Source organism: Oryctolagus cuniculus, chromosome 10 (assembly GCF_964237555.1).
Source record: "Oryctolagus cuniculus chromosome 10, mOryCun1.1, whole genome shotgun sequence".
In the NCBI taxonomy this organism is placed as follows: domain Eukaryota; kingdom Metazoa; phylum Chordata; class Mammalia; order Lagomorpha; family Leporidae; genus Oryctolagus; species Oryctolagus cuniculus.
The window spans coordinates 23983355-24008198 of NC_091441.1; the positions used below are offsets into that span (position 1 = coordinate 23983355).

General features: G+C 38.8%; 1 protein-coding gene across 14 annotated transcripts in view; it reads right to left on the reverse strand.

Moving 5' to 3' along the window:
* The window catches only part of POLI (DNA polymerase iota), a 58593-nt gene that overhangs the window by 26393 nt on the left and 7356 nt on the right, over positions 1-24844 (reverse strand). For 4 of the 14 annotated variants that reach the window (XM_051851198.2, XM_002713542.5, XM_051851197.2 and 1 more), the window contains 7 exons: positions 24288-24440; positions 21861-22097; positions 17376-17554; positions 16488-16579; positions 12644-12774; positions 8249-8451; positions 4674-5870 (listed from right to left, as the gene is read on the reverse strand). In XM_051851198.2, coding sequence (XP_051707158.1) covers positions 5061-5870; positions 8249-8451; positions 12644-12774; positions 16488-16579; positions 17376-17554; positions 21861-22097; positions 24288-24440 — 1805 coding nt within the window. In that variant the 3' untranslated portion in view covers positions 4674-5060. Of the gene's footprint in view, positions 1-4673; positions 7108-8248; positions 8452-10527; positions 10651-11649; positions 11770-12643; positions 12775-16487; positions 16580-17375; positions 17555-21838; positions 22098-24287; positions 24441-24844 lie in introns of those variants that run through there. The other 10 variants (XM_051851199.2, XM_051851201.2, XM_051851202.2 and 7 more) reach the window with 8 other exon arrangements.

The window sequence follows — 24844 nt, forward strand, 5'->3', positions numbered from 1 at the left end:
GGCCCATACATCTGGGGAATGAACCAGTGGAAGGAAAACTTCTGTGACTCTGCCTTTCAAATAAATAAAACAAATCTTTAAAACAATATATACTTGTAACAGAATATTCACATTTCACAGGGAAAATATGTAACAAATAGAAGATCCAACCAATCCCAAAAGATGACATGAAGGGATAAAGTTGAGAATTAAACATAGCACCGAGAAAGAATGCACAAAATACAATGGCAAAAATAAATCCAAATAGGCTTGCATTTTGCAGTATTGTTTATACTATATAGAGGAATCTCCTGACCTAACTCCTCTACACTTAACCCAGGGTGGGAGGAGGGGAGAAAAAGAGTTTAAACAAAAATAGGAAAGGATCAGGAAGCATCAGACAAGAAGCAGTCTTGAGAAGCAGGGTTTGATCCTACAGCAAATACTTAGAGGGCAGTCTGCAATTGACTTAGAGTCTAAGCTTCAGGATCAAGTAGCAAGGTCTGGGGACAATGACATTCAATTAGCTTCCCTGAAGGGGACACATGAGATGCCAAGGAGCTTATACCACCTCACTCAGACAAGAGGCAAATGCAAATCATATCTGAAGGAAAGCATCCACAATCTAGATCCCTGGTCTTCCTAAAGATTAAACTAAGACACATACTCAGGGAAATGAGCCACAATGGTATACAATAACCACAAATTTAGGCTTATAAAGACTTAAACATTGAAATGGTCAGAAATAGTGTTACAAATGTTAAAATCGCAAAGGGAGCACATAAACAAGTCTAGTACCTGCTAACACTAACCGATAGAATAAATAAAGGGGAGAGTGATCCAACATGGGAAGTGAGATACTCAGCAGACTCATAGAATAGCAGATGTCCTAAATAGCACTCTGGCCTCAGAATCAGCCCTAAAGGCATTCGGATCTGGCTGAAAAGCCCATGAGAGTATTTCAGGCATGGAAAGCCAAGACACTCTGGCAAAAGATCTCTGTGAGTGAGATCCCAGTGGAAAGAACAGGTCTTCAAAGAAGGAGGTACCTTTCTCTGAAGGGAGGAGAGAACCTCCACTTTGACTATGACCTTGTCTAAACAAGATAAGAATTGGAGAACTCAGAGGGCTTCCATAGCCTTGGAAACTCATGACTGGAGCATAGGGAGATTACTGATGCCATAGACAGGAGTGTCAATTGGTAAAGTCAACAACAGGAGTCACTGTGCACTTACTCCTCATGTAGGATCTCTGTCCTTAATGTGCTGTGCATTGAGATTTAATGCTATAACGAGTACTCAAACAATATATTTCACTTTGTGTTTCTATGGGGGTGCAAACTGTTGAAATCTTTACTTAATGTATACTAAACTGATCCTCTGTAAAAAAAAAAAAAAATTATCAACTCCCAACTTGACTCTCACTGGGAGTAAACATGACAATAGGTCTGCTCTGATTTCATCATCATTAAAAAAAATCATCTATTATTTTTCACTTTATGTTTCTGTGTGGGAGCAAACTGTTGAAATCCTTACTTAATGTATACTAAGCTGATCTTCTGTATATTAAGATAATCGAAAATGAATCTTGATGTGAATGGAAGGGGAGAGGGAGTGGGAAAGAGGAGGGTTGTGGGTGGGAGGGACGGTATGGGGGGGAAGCCATTGTAATCCATAAATCGTACTTTGGAAATTTATATCCATTAAATAAAAGTTAAAAAAAAAAAACAAATGTTAAAATCGACCTACAAAACACTTTAGTGAATGTTTAGGAAGATTTTAAGAAAAATCAAATAAAAATATAGTTATCAAAACTAAAACCATCATTTATATTTATTTGAGAGTCACAGAGAGAGGAAAAGGGGGCGGGGGGCTGGGGGGTCTTCCCTCTGATGACTCATTCCCCAAATGGCTGTAACACCCAAAACTGGGCTGATCCAAAGCCAGAAGCCAGGAGCTAGGAGCTTCCTCTGGCATCTCCCATGTGGGTGCAGGGACCCAATCACTTGGGCCATCCTCTACTGCTTTCCCAGGCCACGGCAGAGAGCTAGATCAGAAAAGGAGCATCTGGGACATGAACTGATGCTGCATCAGAGGCCCAACCTACTATACCACAGTGCCGGCCCCCCATCATTATTTTAAATAGCAGATGAGATGCTGATGAAAAATGGATTAGCAAACTGGAAAATGGAATTGATAAAACTACCCAAAATACAACAAACAGAAACAAGAGGCTGAAAACTATGAGACACTGAGACATGAGGAATAGAATATGAAAGTCAATCACTGTACAGAGTCCTAAAACAGACAAGAAACAAAATCTGAAGAGTTAAAATGTCTAAAAATGTTATAGAATATGTATTGAAAGTTACAGGAAACAAGCATATACCAAGAAAAATAACAAAAAGAAATTCACATTTCCAAACATTACAGTAAATTTGCAGGACCTGAAAGATAATCTTAAAGAGAGGTTAAGATCACCTACAGTTAATTCTGAAGCCCGAAGATGTTGCCTAACTTAAGGCTCTAAAATAAGTAGCAGAACAGTGTTACATCCCCACATTCTCACTCCAGAAACCATACTTTTAACTACTATTTTAGCTTCTCTTTTAAAACTGGTCAAAACCACTTACTTTCTTACTCTTCATAACCATTTTTTTCTTGAAACATTTCTAGCTGCCCAAGTAAGTTCCATGAAATTATTTCAAGGATTATCAAGTGATATACTTCCTTTATGAGTTCAAATATCTCACCAGCATACATGCAGAAACAGTATATAGTCACTGACAAATATGTACAATGAATAACTGATGTTCTTGCTTTTGTTAGTTTATGTAAAAACATTTTTAGGGACCAGCACTACGGCAAGGCAAGTGAAGCCGCTGCCTGCAGTGTCAGCATCCCATGTGGGTGTCGGTTTGAGTCCCAGCTGCTCTGTTTCTGATCCAGCTCTCCGCAACGGCCTGGGATGGCAGTGCAGGATGGCCCAAGTCCTTGGGCCCCTGCACACACATAGGAGACCCAAAAGAAGTTCCTGGCACCTGGCTTCTGATGCAGCCATTTGGGGAGTGAGCCAGAGGATGGAACACCTCTCTTTCTTTGCCTCTGCCTCTCTGTAACTATGCCTTTCACATAAATAAATACATCTTTAAAAAATTTTTTTTTTATTTGAAAGGTAAGAAAACAGACAAAAAGAGAGGTAAAGATAGAGATCTGTCTCCCATGTGCTGGTTCACTCCCTGAATATGTGCAACAGCTGGGGCTGGACTAGGCCAAGGCCAGGAGGAAGCAACTCAATCCTGGTCTCCCATGAGAATGGTAGCGACCCAAGTCCTTCAACCATTACCTGTTGCCCTCCAGGGTATGCATTAGTAGGAAAATGGAATTAGGAGAATGTGGGGAGCAACTCGGACTAGACTGAGTTACTGGAATTAAGACTTATTCTATGCATCTGCTCTCCCACAATATGGCGCTGAGAAGGGAGTAACAACTTCTACACAGCTGTCTCTCGCCAACTTGAGTGATGACCTGCAGGAGCTGATCCTGCTCCTGATTGGAGGAGAGCAGCGTACTCGGCGTGTGGGTAGCAGAGTTGGGATTGGTGGAAGAGGACTATAAAGGAGGAGAGAGACAACATGCACCAGGGAACATCTATCTGAAGGAACACCTGAGCAGCCCCCGAGAGAGCCGGCCAGCGGTGTGCCGCTCCCCCGCGGAAGTGGGGAAAGTGGCAGGGGGAACCGCCCTTCCACGGAGGTGGAAGGATTGGTAGCCAACCCGGGAAGAACCAGCAGCAAACCCGGGGAGGGCCGAGCAGACAAAAGAACAGCGCAGGGTCCTGTGTCGTTCCTCCACGAAGAGGGGGAGCGACAGGAGAATTGGGACTCAAATCCAGGTACTCTGATATGGAATGCAGGTGTCCTAAGCAGTGCCTTAACCACCAAGCCAAAAACCTACCTCCAAGTTATTATTTTTGATAACCCCAAACTATCTGCTAAAATTCCTTGATGCTAAGGAAATTATCAAATTCTAAGGAATCCAAAACTAAATTGAAATTTCTTCCTTTAAGTATTTTTAGGTTTAGTCTTTATTTACATTTGTGTACTTTCTTTTTGAAGTCTTTATTTTAGATCACAGAAATTACACGCTGGAGACCAGGAGCCCCCCTATATCAGTGCTGAAAAACACTTCAGTATATTCTAGAAAATATTCCCTCTCTGTTTTGCAAATTATAAAATGGCCTCGATTTTATACCCAATTTTTAATCTAGTAGGCAAAGGCTGAAGTCAGTAGCAATGGAAGAAAGCCAATATAATTTAGTAAATGTGTGCATTACCCTCCATTGCCTCTAAGCCCTAAAAACTGGCAAGAAGGAAATGGACTTCTTCCATTATCTCGTATGCTCATTTCTATTCCATCTATCCTCCAATCTACTTTTATGGAGAGTTCCTTCTACCACTATTCTGTACAATAAATACATTTCTTTTCACCTCCAACTGCCTACACAGGTACTGGCCACATCATCCATTCATTCAATATTTACTGAATGCCCTCTGTCTTCCATGTACTGTGACAGATTCCAAGTATACAAAGAAGGATTAATGGAATATATACTGATTTGATATTTTACAAGTCAACTTATTAAATTAAATGGTATTATAATATTTCAGTCAAAATTAGCTACAATTTAATAGGTTAGTTTGCAGATTTTTTATTTGGCTGTTTCCAAACAGGTCGACTTCCTGTATTTCACAGAAAACAGACTGTTCTTCACCAGAGCACAGCAATGACACAGGGAGTCTAATTTTTGTATGTAGGCATATACATCTCTTACTCTCAATTTAAGGAAAATGCACAAAAGCTGACCATGATATTATTTTTATTGAAAAGCAATATAAAATGGAAATAATATGAATATTTTACATTATTTCTTCTGTTATATTTTTATGCTTTGTGCTGGAATTTACTTCCTGAAACATTTTACATTGGATTTCCACATTATTGGATATCTATTAGTGTTCAATTAGAACAGCTTAAAAAGCTGCTAATCTCTAGCTTTTCAGACCTTTCTTCTTAACATGTTTACTTATGTACAATGTGCAGATCTGATTTTGTTCTCCTCCACTCAGCCAACAGTTCTTTTTGTACATCTTCTGGCAGTTCATAGAAAATTTGAGGGTCAATGTCAGAAGGAAAAGTAATTTTCTCGTCAGCAGAATCTTGCTCTCTATTTTCTGTAAGTCTTTCATCATGAGAACCTGTTGCTATTGTTTGCTTATGGCTATGTGCAGTGTGGCTTTTAGTGAATAGTTGATCACTTTGCAAATTTGGAAATGAATGAAAAACTGATACAGCAGGGTTTGTATTTGAAAAGTGGAACCCCTGAGATTCTTTAGATTCTTGACCTGTTCTTTCATCTTTCAGTCTACTATCTACATAATAATCCTTGTGGCTAGACAGAAAAGAAGAACTACTGCTATTTAAGCCTGATGTTCCAGGTTCACACAAAGAGGATACCTCTTTGCTACTGGATAAATGATCTCTAGTATTCAAGGGAGTATCTCGCATTTGTTTTGTAGAGAAGAAAGACAACACTCCTCTAGAGGCATGCAATGGACAACTCAGACTTTCTTTTCCTTGAAAATTCTCTGTAGATTTCCCAGAAAGGATTTCTTCTTGAATATCTCTTGGAAGCTGCTTAAAGACTTCTTGGTCAATACCCTCAGGAAGTGAATGGAGTGGAAATTCATTAATATCTTTTTCTTTAGAAAAATCTGCAGTATCTACTGGAGACTCCCCAGTCCTTGTACTTTCAATTCTTCCACTTGGTACAAAACTCCAATTTGTTTTTTTGTCTTTAGAAAAATCTTCCATATGAGTGTCTTTTATTTTCTAGAACACAAGGATAACAGAGTAATTTAGATACCTGACATCTTTTAAACACCGTCACTGCTGAAGAGTGCCAGTAGCTAGTATCTGACAAAATGTTTTTATCCTACTCAGCAACTTCAAACCTTTATGTTCGGTTCCAAACAACTACAGATGATTAGTCTCACACTGCTGTATGGGCCTTTACTCACTATTCTAGGAGGAGGCTTCCTTTCTAGATAGCACTAAGTCAGAGCAGTATTCAGAGGCCTAGAAAGATCTTAACAATCATGTGTTCAAATTTGCAATACTATAAATAATAGAATGGCCTTAAAAAAGCTAATTGATTCATCTAAGGAAATATTTTTTAAAAGGCAGAAGTATGGGGCTGGCGCTATGGCACAGCCGGTAAAGCCGCTGCCTGCAGTGCCGGCATCCCATGTGGGCACCAGTTCAAGTACCGACTGCTCCACTTCCAATCCAGGTCTCTGCTGTAGCCTGAAAAAGCAGTAGAATATGGCTCAAGTCCTTGAGCCCCTGCACCTGTGTGGGAGTCCCAGAAGAAACTCCTGGCTACTGGCTTTGGATTGGCATAGCTCTAGTCATCCCAGCCAATTGGGGAGCGAACCAGAAGATGGAAGACTTTCTCTGCCTCTCCTTCTCTTTCTGTACTCTGACTTTCAAATAAATTAATAAATCTTTAAAAAAAAATAGGAATTTAACATCAAGGACTGGTATTCCAAAAATTACTTTTATTATAAAGAGTAACTTTAAGAAAAGCAAAAATGATTTGGTAATGGTAAAAGTTGACATCATTAAGATATAGCATTATTTTACATGTAAGTAAAATAAAAATTTAAAAACCTCCACTTCTCATTTGTACAATATGATTTTTCACTTAAATTTCTCCTTTAGCTTTAAGCTCCATTAAAATGTATATATTTTCAAATAGTACTCAGTAAGCATCAATATAATAATAACTTCAAATATTAAAAGGAGGGGCTGGCGCTGTGGCGTAACAGGTAAAGTCACCACCTGCACTGCCAGCATCCCATATGGGCCCAGTTCAAGTCCCGGCTGTTCCACCTCTGAATGGCCCAAATCCTTGGACCCCTGCACCCACATGGGAGACCCAAAAGCAGCTCCTGGCTCCTGGCTTCAGACTGGCACAGCTCCAGCCATTGCAGCCACTTGCAGAATGAACCAGCGGATGGAAGACCACTCTCTCTCTCTGCCTCTCCTTCTCTCTCTGTGTGTAACTCTGTCTTTCAAATAAATAAATAAATCTTTAAAAAAATTAAAAAGAGTACAAGAGATTAACATCATATTTATTAAGCACCTACAGTATGTTAGACATATGCAAGGTACTTACATTTATATTTATTTCTATAATGCCACAGTAAATTAGCGGTCTAAAATTCCTATTCTTCAGATTAATTAAAATATAAGAAGTAAAATTTTTTAAAAATTTTCTATAAATGGAATAAAAAGGATACCAAAAAAAGTAATTTAAAAAGGGCATTCAGCCACTATTTACATAATACTATATTTTCATTTTTAATATAAGTGGAAAGAAAATATCACTAAATTATAGTATTAATTAAATTATAAATTTAAAATTTTTTTGTTTTAGTTAAAATTATAGGCATTAACAATTTAATAAAAGATTTTTTAAAAAAACATGCCAAATTTACTAAATTTTTAAAAAAGTTTTAGTGTTGAAAATGCTGGTTTATACCTCTATGTATGCAGTTAATTTCTACAATTCTAAAATCAGTAGTCATTTCTATCAATATTTATCAGAATACAGTATCATTTCAAAACTAAGAAAATTCAAAGACTTGAGCTACAAAGTTGTCAGAAGGGTGCTGGCAACATATATATAAATTGATAATAAGATCTGATCTCTAGTGTCTGAAGATATGCTTATATTTATGAGCTAATCCATCATATTCTGTATACTGGTAGAAAATGTGTTCACTTCCAAAACAGTGACTCTCCATAGTGTTTTTCTCTTTTACTCAGGGATGCTACGTCTTCTTATTAGAACACAATACATTTAAGGTCAGCAACCATAATATGGTAGGTAAAGCAACTTCAGTAAGTTTGTGGGAAAGTGGAATTAAAAGATAAGTTCATTTTGATGCCAAAAAAATTGCAATCTACACTTGTAAAGGAGTCTTCAAAGAGTTTACAGAAAATACATATTAGGAGAAAACAATGCATGGATTTCAAAAATTTTTTGCACCAAAATAAACTTATCTTTTAATTCGCTTTTTCTATAAATGTTCTGAAGTACTCTCATAGCCCAAACAAGTAAATCATCCAAACAATATCACTGGAAAGAATGTCTAACTTATATCAGCTAAACACAAACTCAGACCCAATAAGAAAGTACTTACAAAACTGCGCTTGCCAGGGCGTGTGGTTGCTAATGATGGTGTTAAGTAACGATCCATAGGCCCTTTCTTCGCGCTACTTAGTTCTTTAAGGTTGCAGAAGCACACACTTAGAAGGGTAAGGTGAAATGGCATCTTCACATTCACCATATTTCGAAAAAGTTTCATAAGTATATCAACCATAGGAGTCATCACATCATTACTTCCTAAATAAAATATTTAAGAAGACAATATATAAATATATTACATCAATCAATATTAAGAGCTTAGTATAACTTACATTGCTTAGATTAGGAAATTAAAATCCTAAATATATGTCTTTGATTATCTTGGCATTACACACTAAACAAGGACATCTCAACATAATACTAAATACCAAAGGAGTTAGTTTTCAAAAGATGGGAAATATGGGGTTTCTGGTTAAAGTAAAGTGATAGAGTTGGAAAATCTTCCCCTCCCTAAACTATTATAAAACTGAACAAAAATATATTTTAAAAAAACCATCTTAGGGATCTGGAAATGAAACAAAGGCAAACAAAGTAAGAAGCAGTGATTCATGAAAAGTTGCTAGACCTTAAGAAGTGGGTGACAGCAGCCTTACTGCTGAGACTGTTCACATACCCCTTATACAGCTCAGTTAATGAAATCACTCCACCACGGTGATGCCGGCTGTGAAACCCAGAGCATCACTGATAACGATAAACCTGACTTGAGGCAGGGGGCAAAAGCTCCACTCACACTCACACTCAACAGTGCTGTTAGTAAAATGAGCAAACATAGTAGGAAACAAATGGGGAAATCCCACAGCTTTGCTAGCCTGAGGTTACAGTCATGGTATGGGTAAATAAACGATAAGTGGGATGGCCAGCAATTTAACCAGGATATCTGGAAATGGGAGATCCACTGAGGGTCTAGCTAAGCTCACCTAGGTGACTGAGAGACTGCTTGCATACAGAGGGAAGGCCAGAGAGGGCCCAAGCTCACCACACATTCTTAACTGAAATGGCTACGTGTATATTGAGGAGAGATACAGGAAGATCTAGCAGAAAACAAAAATCAAGGCAGTGAAAAAGTGTTTAGCTCGCAATTAAGATGCCCATATCCCACATCAAAGTGGTATTCCATTCAAAGGTTCTATTGCTGGCTCTGGCTCCTGACTCCAGCTTCCCACCAATGCAAGCCCTGAGAGGTAGCAGTGATGGCTCAAGTAATTGGGTTCTTGCCTCCCAAGAAAGATAGAGACACATGACTCATCACAGAAAAGAGAATAATATATACAGCTGTGCCTATTTACAATTTATTATCTTTCTGTTCCAAATTTGCCCTTCAGTAGCTGCTATGCAATAATAAACTAGACTCTAAATAATTTTTCCAGAGAACCTAATGTAAGCTTTGTCAATACAGACCACCAGGGGAGCACTGAGGGAGGAAGGGGCTTTTCTTCCTGGTTCCAGTGTACAGTCATTTACTTTTTCTTGGTCCTGTTGCATAATCTGTTCATAGCACCTATGTGTGAGCACATCCAGCAGTGTTCTGCCACACCACAAACATGTAAAATGGGCCCTCTCCTAGCAATCACAAGCCTCAGTTCCAAGCTTGGTATCTAGCTTACAATTACCTTACCACTCTAAGACTTCTGGTGGTTAAGACCCTGTTTGTCACACCAGCTTCTCATAGCAGAGTGCCTAGATTCAAGCCCAGCTCTGCTCCCAATTCCAGCTTCCTGTGTACCTGGAAGGCAGCAGGTAATAGCTATAGTACTTGGGTCTCTGCCACCCACAAGGGAGACCTGGACTTGGTTCCTGGCTCCTTACCAGTTGGCCTAGCAGGCATTTGGGGAATGAACTATAGATAGGATATTTGTCTGTCTGCATGACTCTCAAATTATTTATTTATTTATTTGAAAAGCAGAGTGACAGAGCATGAGAGTGGGAGTGAAACAGAGGTATGGAGGAAAAGGGGCGGGAGGATGGGTGTCTTCCATCTGCTGGTTTACTCCCTAATTGCCCACAACGACCAGGGTTGGGCCAGGCCAAAGCCAAGAGCCAGAAACTCCACTGGGTCTCCCACGTGGACAGCAGGAACCAAGTACCTGGGCCATTATCCATTGCCAACCAGGCATTTGAGCAGGAAGTTGGATCAGAAATATGAAGCAGCTGGGCCTCAAACCAGCACTCTAATTTGGGATGCAGATGTCCCAAGCAGCAGCTTAACCCTCTGTGCCACGATTCCTGTTCCTCAAATAAAATTTTTAAAAATTCAGAAGTTTTTAAAAGTAATACCGCATGCTCCAACTGCAAACTGTGGCCCAAGTCTTCCTGCATGCCCACTAACAGCCTTCACTGGTCTACAGCCAACCGCTTTCTACAGCCTTCACAGACAGATGCCATCTCTTCCACCCTGCTCTAGAAGCAGAACGCATTCCTTCAGTGCAATCACCCATCAGCCTCTGCTTACCTGGATGCTCCAGGGCTGTTTACAGAAGCCTCCCAACATACCCAAAGTCTGAGGCATGGGGAACACTTTCAAGGATCATTTATCCAGGAAAATTGTCATTTAAAGTACACCATAAATTTTAGTTACATTGAGCTGTTTGATACTATTTCTCAACTCTTCAAACTCAACCAGAACTCTATCCAAGATAGATCATATGCTAGGCAATAAGTTTCAATGAATTTAAATGGATTGAAATTATTCAAAGTTTGTTATTTAATGAACATTAAATATAAATTAGAAGTCAACAACAGAAAAAAAATTAGGGAAATTATCAAATAATTGGAAATTAACACATTTTTGAAGATTGGGGTAAAGGGAACAGCATTGTGGCATAGAGGGTAAAGCTGCCGCCTGCAATGCCAACATTCCATTATGGGTACCAGTTCGAATCCCAGTTGCTCCACTTCAATTCAGCTCCCTGCTAATGGCCTGGGAAAATCAACAGAAGGTGGCCCAAGTGTTTGGGTCCCTGTACCCAACTGGAAGATCTGGTTCCTGGCCTGTCCCAGCACTGGCCATTGCAGCCATCCGGAGACTGAACCAAAGGATGGAAGATTTCTCTCTTTCTAGTGTGTGTCTTTCCCTCTCTCTCTGTAAAGCTTTCAAAGTAAATTAATTAATTAAACAAGATTAGGGGTGAAAAAATCAGAAGAGATATAAGAAACTATTTTGTCCTTATTGAAAAACAAGCAAAGCAAATTTACAGACTTCAACTAAAGCAACTACTTAAAAGGAAATACAGGGGGCTGGGCTGTGGCGCAGAGGGTTAACGCCCTGGCCTGAAGCACTGCCATCCCATATGGGCACTGGTTCAAGCCCAGCTGCTCCACTTCCAATCCAGCTCTCTGCTATGGCCGGGGAAAACAGCAGAAAATGGCCCAAGTGCTTGGGCCCCTGTATCCACCCACCCGGAAGAAGCTCCTGGCTCCTGGCTTCAGATCAGCGCAGCTCTGGCTGTTGCGGCCAACTGGGGAGTGAACCATCGGATGGAAGACCTCTCTCTCTGCCTCTCCTCTGTGTAACTCTGACTTTCAAGTAAATAAATAAATATTTATAAAAAAAGGAAATATAAAACTTTAATTAGAAAAGAACTATAAAATAAGTAACCTAGGTATTTATCTTAAGAAACCAGGAGGGAAAGGAAAATTTACCTTAAAGCAAACAGAAAAAATGTAAGGATCAGGAAACAACTGTAGTAGAAAAATAGAAAAATGTTTCAAAAAGTTGATCAAACTAAAATTTAAAGATAAATTTATTTTGGTGCAAAAAATTTTTGAAGCCCTATGGTATTCTTCAAAGATGCATTTTTATGAACTTTTTAAAGGCCCATAACAGAAAAATAATGGAGATAACAAAATTGATAAACCTTGGCTAAAATACCAAAATAAAAAAGATGTAAGTTATCAAAACCGAGAATGGAAGTGGAAACATCAATAAATTCTACAAAAAGTTAAAGGACTAACAGTAGTATTAACAACTTCATGTCAACAAATTAATGACGTGGGTGAAAGGCACAAATTCCCAGAAGATACAAATTATCATGACTGATGCAAAATAAACACAAAATTGAATAGACTTTTAACAAATCCACCCAATAGTTTGTACATAAATTATCTACAGAACCATTTTTCATAATAGCAGAAACAAAGAATGCAATCTATATGCACATAAATCAGTTACCTCACATGGCATAGAGTTGTAGTGGTTTTGTTTAAACATGGAAAACAGTCTGAATCCTCACTTTTACTATTTATTTAAAAACAACAGTTTTCCAGTGAAAATTTCTGATAGAAAAATACCTAACTGCTGACTTCTATGAAAACCCTCCATATATTTCTAACTCAAAGTATACTTTTTTTAGAGTTCAAATTGAATATTAAATTCTGAGAAAACTAGTCATACCTGTCCCTAACTTCTGAATTACATGAGATGGGATAGGGCACTGTCGACTCTCACGACCACAGAGCTTCCCAGATGAAAACCGACGAATTATTAATCTTATTGTATGGGGCTTCCTTCCATCTTGGCATACTCTAAAATAAGTGGAAATAGGGAATTAGAAAAATACTACCTAAAGATTTTTTAATGGGTAATACCTCATTCATGTAAAAGTTCGAGATTTGGCAACTAGAAGGGTATTTCAGAAAGTTCATGGAAAAATCACATTAAAAGATAAAGTTTGATACCAAAAAAATACCTTGAACCCATGTATAGTTCTTCAAGTTACACTTTCCATGTGCTTTTTGAAGATACTTTGAAATTATATATATAATACATAACTAAGTACTAAGCAATAAAGATCCCTGAATACATAAATAAATATCACAAAGTCTAGAACACCAACACTCTGAAATTGTGTGAGGCTCTCAAGTCTCACTCAGAATTGAGTGCTGGCAAATGCAGAACAGAAACAGAAATGGGACATAATTGTAACAAGCTGTCTTATAATCCATATCCAAAATACAACCAAAAGCAACATAATAAAATTTGCAGAAAATTTAAGAAATTGAGAGAATCATTCACTGACAGAAGCAAATAAGTGAAGCATGCCAACATTTTGTAAGAATGAGATTTGTATGAATGAGATTTGTAGAATGAGATTACTAAAAGCAAAATGTGAAGCAGGCATGTGGCCTGGCAGTTAAGCTGCTGGTTTGGATCCCAGCTTCCCATATTGGAATGCCTGAGGGAATCCTGACTGCTCCCAATTCCAATTTCCTGCAAATATGCACCCAAGGAGGCAGTAGGTGATGGCTCAGGCAGCTGGGTCCCTGCTACTCCCCAAGAGTCCCAAGCTTCTAGCCTTGCTCAACTCTGCCCCAGCTGTTACTTTTGGGAGATAAACCAGTAGACAGTTCTATCTCTGTCTCCATGCCACCTGAATAAGAAATTTAAAAAATCTTTTAATATTCTTATAAAATGGAATTACTTTTGTTAAGGAACATTCCCCAAATAGATCCCAGAGAGTCAGTAGTATCACCACTATCAGATTAACAGTGTTAAGAGTACTACCCTAAAAGGTAGTACTTAGGAAGGTAAGTATATATGCTTGCATATTAAAAGAAACCCATAAAGAGGTCTGCAGAGCACCTGCCATCCCATATGGGTACCGGTTCAATTCCTGGCTGCTCCACTTCCAATCCAGCTCCCTGCTAATGCTCCTGGGAAAGCAGCAAAAAATGGCCCAAGTGCTTGGGCCCCTGCACCCACGTGGGAGACCGGGAAGAAACTCCTGGCTCCTGGCTTCAGATTGGCCCAGCTCCAGCCCTTGCAGCCATTTGGGAAGTGAACCAGTGGATGGAAGACCTCTCTCTCTCTCTCTCTCTCTCTCTCTGCCTCTGCCTCTCTATAACTCTGCCTTCCAAATAAATAAACAAATCTTAAAAAAAAAAGAATTCCATCCAAATGGTCTTGGTTTTGGTGTTGAAATGAATGTGTTAATGATATGAAAAATCTACTTAAAAAGCAGAAAATCTAATTAACTGGAAAAATAAATGTAATTAAAGAAAACATTTTCCTTAGTATATGCATGGCGATGCATGAAATACCAAACACAAAATGCAAGTATTGTATATCATTAAGCAAACTAAAATTGAAGATTCTGAATTAGTAAAATTAATTTTGTAGTAAGTAATTTTTTTCTTCTCTTATTCCTTTATTATAAAACTTGATGGCTGCTTAACGGGGTTAATAAAATGTTTTAAGTGGTTCCTGAAAACATGTTACTAATTTCAGGATCTTCTAATTAAACTTGTTCTAGTAAGTAATGATGCAATTCAAAGAGTTGGATATGCTAATTAGATACATTAGAAAAAGGTTACATCCTAAGCGATCTTAAACTAGTGCCTACAGTATGGATTAAAAATTATATGGTTTTACATTCCCTTCATACCTATAATATTAACCACCATTACTCCAGAAAAAAAATTAGCACACATACACACACAGGCAAATCACTTAGATAATATTATACCTCAACCACTAAAGTAAGGGGCCATGCTGTCAGGGACAGGAGACTGGCAAGCAGAAATATGAACAAAGAGTTATACTTGCTATTTCGTGGATTTAAAGCATCAAGTCTCATTTTAGGGCTGACTCTTCAAGTAAGAGAACCTGCAAGGCATACTCATATGGTCTATGTACATGCAGAGCTTTCTGATGGCCACGTATTGAAGCACAGTCTTATATTTAGATGAGGTTGGGAAAGCTTTTTCTGCCAAGGGTCATTTGGGTATTTATAGAATCATTCAGGCCACACAGAACTATCAACTGAGAAATTAGTCTGTTGGGGCTGGCACTGTGGTGTAGCGAATAAAGCCACCACCTGCAGTTCCAGCATCCCATATGGATGCCAGTTCGAGTCCCGGCTGCTCCACTTCCAATCCAGCTCTCTTCTATAGACTGGGAAAGCAGTACAAGATGGCCCAAGTCCTTGGGCCCCTGCACCGGCTTGGGAGACTTGGAGGAAGCTCCTGGCTCCTGGCTTTGGATCAGCGCAGCTCTGGCCATTGCAGCCAATTGGGGAGTGAACCAGAGAATGGAAGATCTCTCTCCCTGCCTCTCCTCTCTCTATGTGTAACTCTGCCTTTCAAATAAATAAATAAATCTTTGAAAAAAAAAATAGATTGCTCTAGATTTATTGAAAGTCAAGTCCCGCCTGCAGATGCCTTGGCAGGATCAGATTTCCCCAGCTTAAGCAGCCCACAGGCCAGACGCCGCCCCCTCCTGCACCCTGATTTAGATGAAGCAGAGTGAATGATTCTGGTTGACTAGCACACTCACACGCCCATCCTGAGTCACATTGCTGGAGTTGAGTCATACAGTGAGCCCCAGCTGAGTGAAGCTTAGCAAAGCACTGCATGGCCCTGCTCAAAGCAAGACAGCCAGGCTGCATAAACTCGTAGGAAATTTCACTTCACAGTTTTCTCAGACTCAGAGTCATTTGAAAACCATTTTCCCTAGATACAGTTAAATCACCAGGGCCACTAAGAAACACATCTAATGCCAGCTGTTATACCTCTAACAATAAAGAGAGAATCACAAATTGGGGGAAAAGATACCCCACTCTTTTGTAGAATATTGAGAAATACATGTATGATGACTACTAAGGAGCACCAGAAAACTAAACTTGCTCAGTACTTTATGCTATTTGTACACTGCTAGTCCCAGTGGACTCTCATCATGTACTTATAGATCAGAAACCCTGCACACACTCACACATGGCCCATCTATCCATTCCTTCCTTTGACTCTGTTTTCTTTCACATAATCTGAGGCAAAGGAGATATGAAGGATTTTTGGAATTGTGACAAAATAAATCCTCTTTGCATTTTTTTCCCCTCTTACTGAAAATCAAGTAACTATTAGGTTGAGGGCGAAGGCTCTGCAATTGCCACAGCAAAGAAAATTAAAACTTCCTTCTCATCTAAGGACTAGAATAAGCCTAGGAATATGAGAGATAGCCATAAAATCTCTTTAGGAAACTATCTGCAACTCAAAATCCACAGTACAACTACAGTGTCACTACAATTAAGACCAGTGGAGGTAGATGCCTTCAACGTAGTTAACAAGACCTATGAATATCTTTGTGGTAGTTTTGAATGCAGAGAAATCCAGTGAAAAATGTATCTTTACACGATCTAGTTTCCAGTTAACCTGTAAGTTCAAGATAAAATATCAAGCATCGTTTCCACACTCTATAATGAACAAATGTAATGAATGACTTGGAAACACAGACTGAAAATCACCTGTTCAAAAGACTAGTAAGCAGTTCTTCAATCTTTTTTCTGACTTCAACTTCAGATGAACATTTTTTAAATGAATCTTCTTCACTAAAGGACTATCAAAGAAAAATGAAGATTTATATAAACTCAAATAAATACATCCAATTGTCAGTATGTAAGTCAAATATTCAACACATTCTTCACTAACTTACCTCCTGTGCTTAGTTTGAGACATTTAGTTCCCATTTATGTTAACTGCTCTTATCTGCAAGTTATTGTAGTTCACTAGAAAGTTATAAAGCTCTATTATCAATTCCAAACTTTACTGTGAGATTATAGCAACATTCTTAACCCCCTAGGACTACTCAAATCTGAGTTTACCCTTACACATATTATTGAACCTTTCCAAAGTACAGCATCTTCCACCTAAGAAGAGAAGGAAAGAAGGGGGAGGACTGAATGAATAAATAACAGTACTACCTACCTGAAAGTTCGTTGTGTAGACTATATAGACTATAATGTATATAAAGCACTTAAAACGGTGCTTGGCACATAGGAAAAATGCCAATCAATGTTAACTATGTCATTATATGTGTCCCCACTTGCTAAATCACTGGGTTACTTTAAAAACAAGATTTTTGAAACATTAAAATGTTTGCCTCCTAGTATATGGAATATAGGCTTGTGAAATTAAGTTGTATTCCAAGTAGCTAACTAGAGACATAAAAATATCAACACTTAAGATTCAACTTAAGAATATTTATTAATCTACATCAGGCTTCTCACAGAAAGGGGATCATGTACTAACCTAGTAAACAAATTAAAAGAACAAGAATGTGGTACTAAACTTAGAAATCTTCATCTCAAACAGTATGACAATCAATGTTTAATGAAAATAACACCATCACATACCTGAGGTGGCCCTGAGGGTATCACAGGAGAGTTATCTTCTCCAAAACTGAGCTTCTGGATACGCTGAGCAACTGAAATTCCTAATTCCTTTTCTAATATTTTAGATGAAAAGGTTTGGAGATCATGCACACTAGTGATGCCCAGTGCTTCAAGACGTTTAGTAGTTTTATAGCCAACACCTAAGCAAAAAAAAATTGCCCAGTGTTAAAGTAGTTTTATCCTTAAAATGAAGCTAATAAAATATATCAACTATATCTTTAAGTTCCATAATTACTATTTATAAAGATCAAACTCTGTTGCAACTTAGGTGGTTTCTTCCACCCAGGCCTCAGAGTTGTATGTATCTCTTTTAAGCCCTCACAATATGTAATATAATGTATTCAAGAATCATGGCTATTATTAATGCAAAAAAAAAAGACTTTCACTAGAGCAATTAAAATTAATTAATGTGAGCTTATTAAGTAATCTAACTCCTATATAAAATACTACACAATTATCCACAAGTCATATCTAGCAATATTTACCATCCAGAACACAACCAAAAGCCAGGAAGGAAATAAGCAAAATATCTTAATAGCAAAACTATCACAAAGTTCTTGCACTAAAGCTCACCCTAATTTTATTCATATGAGAAATATTCAGACCAATTAGTGCCTCTTTATTCCTTTTCATTTTGTTTAATTTTTAAAATTAATTAATTTAGTTTCTAGTGTAAGCAAGGTAGCAAGATTTAATGGGTTATGGCATCTGTCAAGATGATGGGCACCTGTCCAGATGGATCTGAGAAAGTGCCCAGTCATTCAGATGGGGGTAAAGCATGGTTACAAAATTTAACACACAGAATAAACCTGTCAGGCCAGGTGGGCATCTCAGGAAAGAGCTGAGTGCCTCATTTTTAAAAATAACAATAATCTGGGGCTGGCATCGTGGCTTAACAGGTAAAGCTGCTGCCTGTGATGCCATTATCCCTGGATGCTACACTTCTGACCCAGCTCCCTGCAAATGGCTGGAAAAGCAGCAGAAGATGGCACAAGTGCTTGGGTCTCTGCACCAGGTGGGAGACCAGGATGAAACGCCTGGCTCCTGGCTTCGGCCTGGCCCTTGTGGTCATCTAGGGAGTGAATAAGTGGTTGGAAGGTATCCCTCCCCCTTTCTCTCCCTCTGACTTTCAAATAAATAAAACAATAATCTATAATCTATGGTTATCTGATTTCCTTGCAAAGTAAAAGCAGTCAATCAGAGGAGACAGGTATACAGAGGGAATTACTAATGTACAATGACAGATACTTTCACAGAAATATAAGAAGGCTGGCAATTTAGCAATATGGACAAAGTAGAAAGTCTGTAAAAAAAAAAAAAAGCTACAAAATCACAAGCATAAAGCCAAGTAAAAATTTCTGTACACTCTGTACAGTATTTAATCCTTAATGACATTAGTCTTCAGAATACAGAGTCATACAACACACTTGTAATTTTACTACGTTAAGGAAGGTAAGGCATATATAATACATTTTGGAATCACCAAAACATGGGTTAAAAATGTAAAGTTATAGGGCCGGCTTCATGGCATAGCAGGTAATGCTACCACCTGCAATGCAGGCATCCCATATGGGTGCAGGTTTGTGCCCCAGCTGCTCCACTTCTGATCCAGCTCCCTGCTAATAGCCTGAGAAAAGGCAAAGAAGATGGTCCAACTGTCTGGGTCCCTGCCACCCATGTGGGAGACTGGAGGAGGCTCCTGGCTCCTAGCTTCCGCCTGGCCCAGTGCTGGCCATTTGCGGAGTGAATCTCTCTGTAATTGTGACTTTCAAAATAACTAAATAAATCTATAAAAAATAAAATGTAAAATTATAACACCTAAAGGATTATTTCAATTGTCTTAGAAATTCACTTCTACAAAAGTTTAACATCTTATTCCCTAGCAATGCTAGAGAAATAAAGTTTAGCATATCCATATGACAATGTAGATATTTGATTTTCAAAGATACAAACTTGCCCCGTGACCTGAATACATCATTGAAAATGAAAACAGATCTAGGGACCAGCATTGTGCTGGAGCAGGTTAAGCCACTGCCTACAATGCTGATACTCATGTGGGTGCCTGTTTAAGTCCCAGCTGCTCCACTTCTGATCCAGCTACCCGTTAATTAGCCTGGGAAAGCAGCAAAAGATAATCCAAGTGTTTGGCTCCCTGTACTCATCTGGGAGACCTGGGTGGAGTTCCAGGCTTCTGGCTTTGGCCTAGCCCAGCCCCAGCCACTGTGGCTATTTGGGAAATGAACCAGCAGATGGATGGTCTGTCTCTCTCTCTCCTTTCATTGAAACTCTGGATTTCAAGTAGAAAAATTAAAAGAAAATAAAATTAAAAGATAATTTTATTTTGGTGCAAAAAATGTTAAAATTATAGCAAATATTTATAATATGATTTTTTTTTGAAAGTCAGAGTTACACAGAGAGAGAGGAGAGGCAAAGGGGGGGGGGGTGTCTTCCATCCGATGGTTCATTCCCCAATTGGCGGCAACGGCCAGAACTGTGCTGATTCAAAGCTAGGAGCCAGGAGCTTCTTCCAGGTCTCAGGTGTAGGGGCCCAAGGACTTGGGCCATCTTCTACTGCTTTCCCAGGCCATAGCAGAGAGCTGGATCGGAAGTGGAGCAGCCGGGTCTCGAACCACGCCCATATGGGATGCCGGTACTTCAGGCCAGGTGTTAACCCACTGTGCCACAGCACCGGCCCCCATAATATGCATTTTTTTAAAAGACTATTTATTTTGAAAGTCAGAGCTACAGAGACAGAAGGAGATACAGAGAGATTTTCCATCTGCTGGTTCACTCCCCAGATGGTCATAAGGGCCAGTGCTGGGCCAGGCCAAAGCCAAGAGTAAGGAGCTTCATCTGGGTCTCCCAAGTGGGTGGCAGGACCCCAAACACTCGAGCCATCTTCTGCTAATTTTTGAGGCCATTAGCAGGGAACTGGATTAGAAGTAGAACAGATGGGAATCAAACTGGTACCCATATGGAATGCCAGTGTTGCAGGTGGTGGCCTTACCTACCACATCACAACACCATAATACGCGTTTTCTAAAAGATTTATTTATTTATTTGAAAGGCAGAGCTACAGAGAGGGAGGGACAGAAAGGAAATGAGACAGTTTATCCACTGGTTCATTCCCCTAAATGATTGCAATGGCTAGGGCTGAGCTAGCCCGAAAACCAGGAGCTTGGAACTCCGTCCAGGTCTCCCTCATAGTTGGTAGTGGCCTAAAAACTTGGGCCATCCTCCGCTTCCTTCCCAGGCACATTAGCAGGGAGCTGGATCAGAAGTGGAGTAGCCAGGACTGGAACTGGCGCCCATACAGGATGGCTGCAACACAAGCACAGGCTAAATCTGCTGTGCCATAATGCCGGTCCCTTCATCATACAAATTTTCCCAGAACTTTTTGAAGACCTCCCCTACTTCATGGTTTTCAAAATTTTTTGTATCATAGTAAACTTATCTTAGAAGGTTGGATAAAGGATACCAAAGTAGACAGATGGAAGTAACAAGTTCTAATATGTCAAAGCACAAGTGACTAATTCCCCATGTGTTATTTACTGTATGAAAAACTGGAAGAGAGGATCCAGTAGGATCCAAACACATGAAAAAATAAGGAAATGTAAAGGTTGGGGCCAGCGCTGTGGCGCAGCAGATTAAACCCCTGGCCTGAAGCACCGGCATCCCATATGGGTGCTGGTTCTAGTCCTGGCTGCTCCACTTCAATCCAGCTCTCTGCTATGCCTTGGGAAAGCAGTAGAACATGGCCCAACTCCTTGGGCCCCTACACCTGAGACCTGGAAGAAGCTCCTGGCTCCTAGCTTCAGATTGGCACAGCTCTGGCCGTTGTAGCCATCTGGGGAGTGAACCATCAGAGGGAAGACCTCTCTGGAAGAAGCTCCTGGCTCCTAGCTTCAGATTGGCACAGCTCTGGCCGTTGTAGCCATCTGGGGAGTGAACCATCAGAGGGAAGACCTCTCTCTCTGTACCTCTCTCTGTAACTCTTGTCTTTCACATAAATAAAATAATAAATCTTAAAAAAAAAAAAAAAAAGAAAGAAATGTAAAGGTTAACTGCCTGATTTGATCAGTTTATGTTGTGTATAGGTGTTAAAATACCATCCTTTACTCCATAAAAATGTGTATATATTACATGTAGATCAGAAATTTTAAAATGTAATTTAAAACTTTTAGAAAACTAAACTTAGCTTTTAATTCTCTTTTCCTATAAACTTTCTGAAGCACCCCTACAATTCTAACTACACAAAAGTAGGTAAAAACAGAAAAGTACTTTCACATATTTCCTAATACAGAGTTGCTTTAGAAAACATGTCTTTTAATTCTCCTCAAGAGACAAGTACAAGTGTGTAAGAATTAATTACACTGTATCTATACTTTTTAAAATTAAAGAAATGCAATAAAACCAATACATACTTTTCAAATGCATGTGTCTTACCAGGCATTTCCTTTATGTGGTTCAAACTATGCATGAGATCTTGACAACTCTCAGGTAATAAGACAGTTTGTTGATTTGGCTTAAAGACGCCAGAGACTAATTTTGCCAGTAGTTTATTAGAAGCCACTCCAGCACAGCCGGTGAGTCCCAACTGATTGTACATGGCTTCCCGCATCTCTGCTGCAATTTGAGACCCAACAAGTAGTCTGATGTGCAAGACATCATGCAGGTTTACAGCTGCAAAAACAGACAAGATTTTTAAATGTTACATCAAAAATTTAATTTTCCTTTTCACAAACCAGTTTTCGAAAGGTACAAGGTTTAATAATCTATACCCAAACCCTGTTACCACCACCACCACCAGTGTTAGCCATTTGACTCATCTCTTTCATTGTTCATAAGACTACTGCAAAGTAAACAAATACCACAGGGGAATGTCAGGGCCTGTGATAGTAAATGTATGCTGGGAGTGCTTAATTATTGACAAATTATGAAAACTGGCTTCATGAAAAAATTCTTACTGACACTGATAAAAATTTTACCACATTTACCTGTTAGGAAGCATAAATTATTACATAATGATAAAGTTAACACTACAGTTTTAAAGAATTGAATCTAAACTTTACACACTAGCTACATGAGCTGCTAAAAATAAATTCTGACGCACAATTTAAGAAAGTAAGGAAGAAAAGAAGGGAGGGAGAGGGAAGAAGGAAGGAAATATCATTATATTCTGAGAATTCTATCGCCAAACTGCACTGAATCTGTCCTCTCTGTATTAATGAGCCTATCCTTATCCTCAGGAAACTCATGCCTAAAAGGTCTACAGACAAAATACCATGAAATCTGCAATTTACTTCCAAATGCCTTAGTGATTAATCAATCAATCCATACTAAAAGCAAGATACAGCAAATATGCCCTAATGATAGTAGATGGTATATCCACGAGAAAGGAAACAACGAGTGTTCTCTGCCAACTTTTCTTTATGTTTGAAAACATTTTTAATAAAACATTATGTGGAAAAGGAAGAATTGATGAGTAATTACACACTTTCTATTTGGGATTTAAAACAAAGTTCTCTTTCTACAAGAATATGTTCTAACAATGAAGTCTGGGTTTGCCTTAAAAAGTATATAGAAATACATTTGGGGGACGGGCGCTGTGGTGCAACAGGTTAACGCCCTAGCCTGAAGCACTGGCATCCCACATGGGCACCAGTTCTAGTCTCGGCTGCTCCTCTTCCAATCCAGCTCTCTGCTATGGCTTGGGAAAGCAGTAGAAGATGGCCCAAGTCCTTGGGCCCCTGCACCCATGTGGGAGACCCTGAAGAAGCTCCTGGATCCTGGCTTCGGATTTGTGCAGCTCTGGTCATTGCAGCAAAATTGGGGAGTGAACCAGTGGATGGAAGACCTCTCTCTATCTCTTTCCCTCTCTCTCTCTCTCTGCCTCTCCTCTCTCTGTGTAACTATGACTTTCAAATAAATAAATAAATCTTAATTAAAAAAAAAGAAATATATTTGAAACCTATTTGTTACTTAGCCGTTGTAAGCAACAAATGAGTACAGGTACAAAAGACACATAAAAAAATCATGCTTTCTAAAAATTATAGCTCTACTCCTTTCTTCTGTAGAGAACTAGACTAGAGATTAATGACAGCTCTACAAAAGAGGAAGATCAGAGGAAGCATATACTGAGGCCAAGCAGCAAGAGGTCATGCAAGTCTTACATAAAAACCAGTAGCTCGCCCTGATATGGAGTCAGCAGCAGAGTCACAAGATGTCTGGAAGCCTAATTATACACTTAATGGTGTCTACTGCAGCTTATTTTCAAACACAAACATCCTTGGAAACATGATCAGTCACTCATACCCTAATATTTGAAGGGTATGAACCATTCTGCTCAAAGCTACTAAGAGTTGGCTAAGATTCCTTGAATAGATTAAACAGAAACTTCCAGAAAACACTAGCATATGACAGGGAGACCTGGACAAGATGAGAGCGCAACACTGGGGTCTCAATGTCTCAAGGGAATAGAAGGGAATAAATAAAATACATCAAAGGCAAGTTTAGCCCACCTCACAATTCTCCTTAGAGATAGGATTAGGAGAATCAAAAATCATTCTAAAACACATGTTTCTAAAAATCAAGAAAACTCATATAACAAAGGGTGACCTAAGAAGGGTTGGCTCTTAAAAATGAAAAAAAGAATCACTATGTCAGAGTACTGAGCTACACAGCACCAAAATCTCATTTTCTGCAAACTTAGTATGGAATAACAACAGCTGATTTTAGTTATACTGGACAGATCACTGACTAGACATGGCTATTCTCCAACAAAAGTCAGAAATCTTTCAGAATGACACAGCAAGCTTAAACAGTAAGGAATGGATGCATTTTTAGTTACTAAACAGAATGAGAAGAACTCACGTTGATTATTGTACACATGACCCGACACAGTCGCTGCAGAAAGTTCATCACTTGGAAGCTGCTGTAATCTCTTCTCAACTATTTCTGTCAGATCCACAAAATTTTCATCAAATCCAAGTCTCTCAACAACTGGACTAAATTCTTCCAGCAATTCTAGGTTGAAATAATATTAGAATACAGATGTAATTGAAGATATAGGTTTAACCATTTAACGCTTTAAGAATATATCAAATTTAATCATATTGTTAAGATTTTATATATATTCAAATTCCACAATATTTTTAAAAAGTCCTCAGTTAACTGGGATTTATTTCCCCTGCACCACATTTTGGGTAGAGACAATATTTTACAACAAACAAGTCCAAAAATGACATTTCCAGGGTAATTACTATGGTGATATATTTAGCTCATTCCTCTATAATTTTTATATCAGTAGTACATTAAATATCACTGTTTATAGTTAATTACAATCTCGAATCAGTGTCAAACAATTATAGTCTCCTTAGGGAAGTAAAACCATGTAATTTCAGCTGTACTTTCCACAAGTTTAAAAAAGG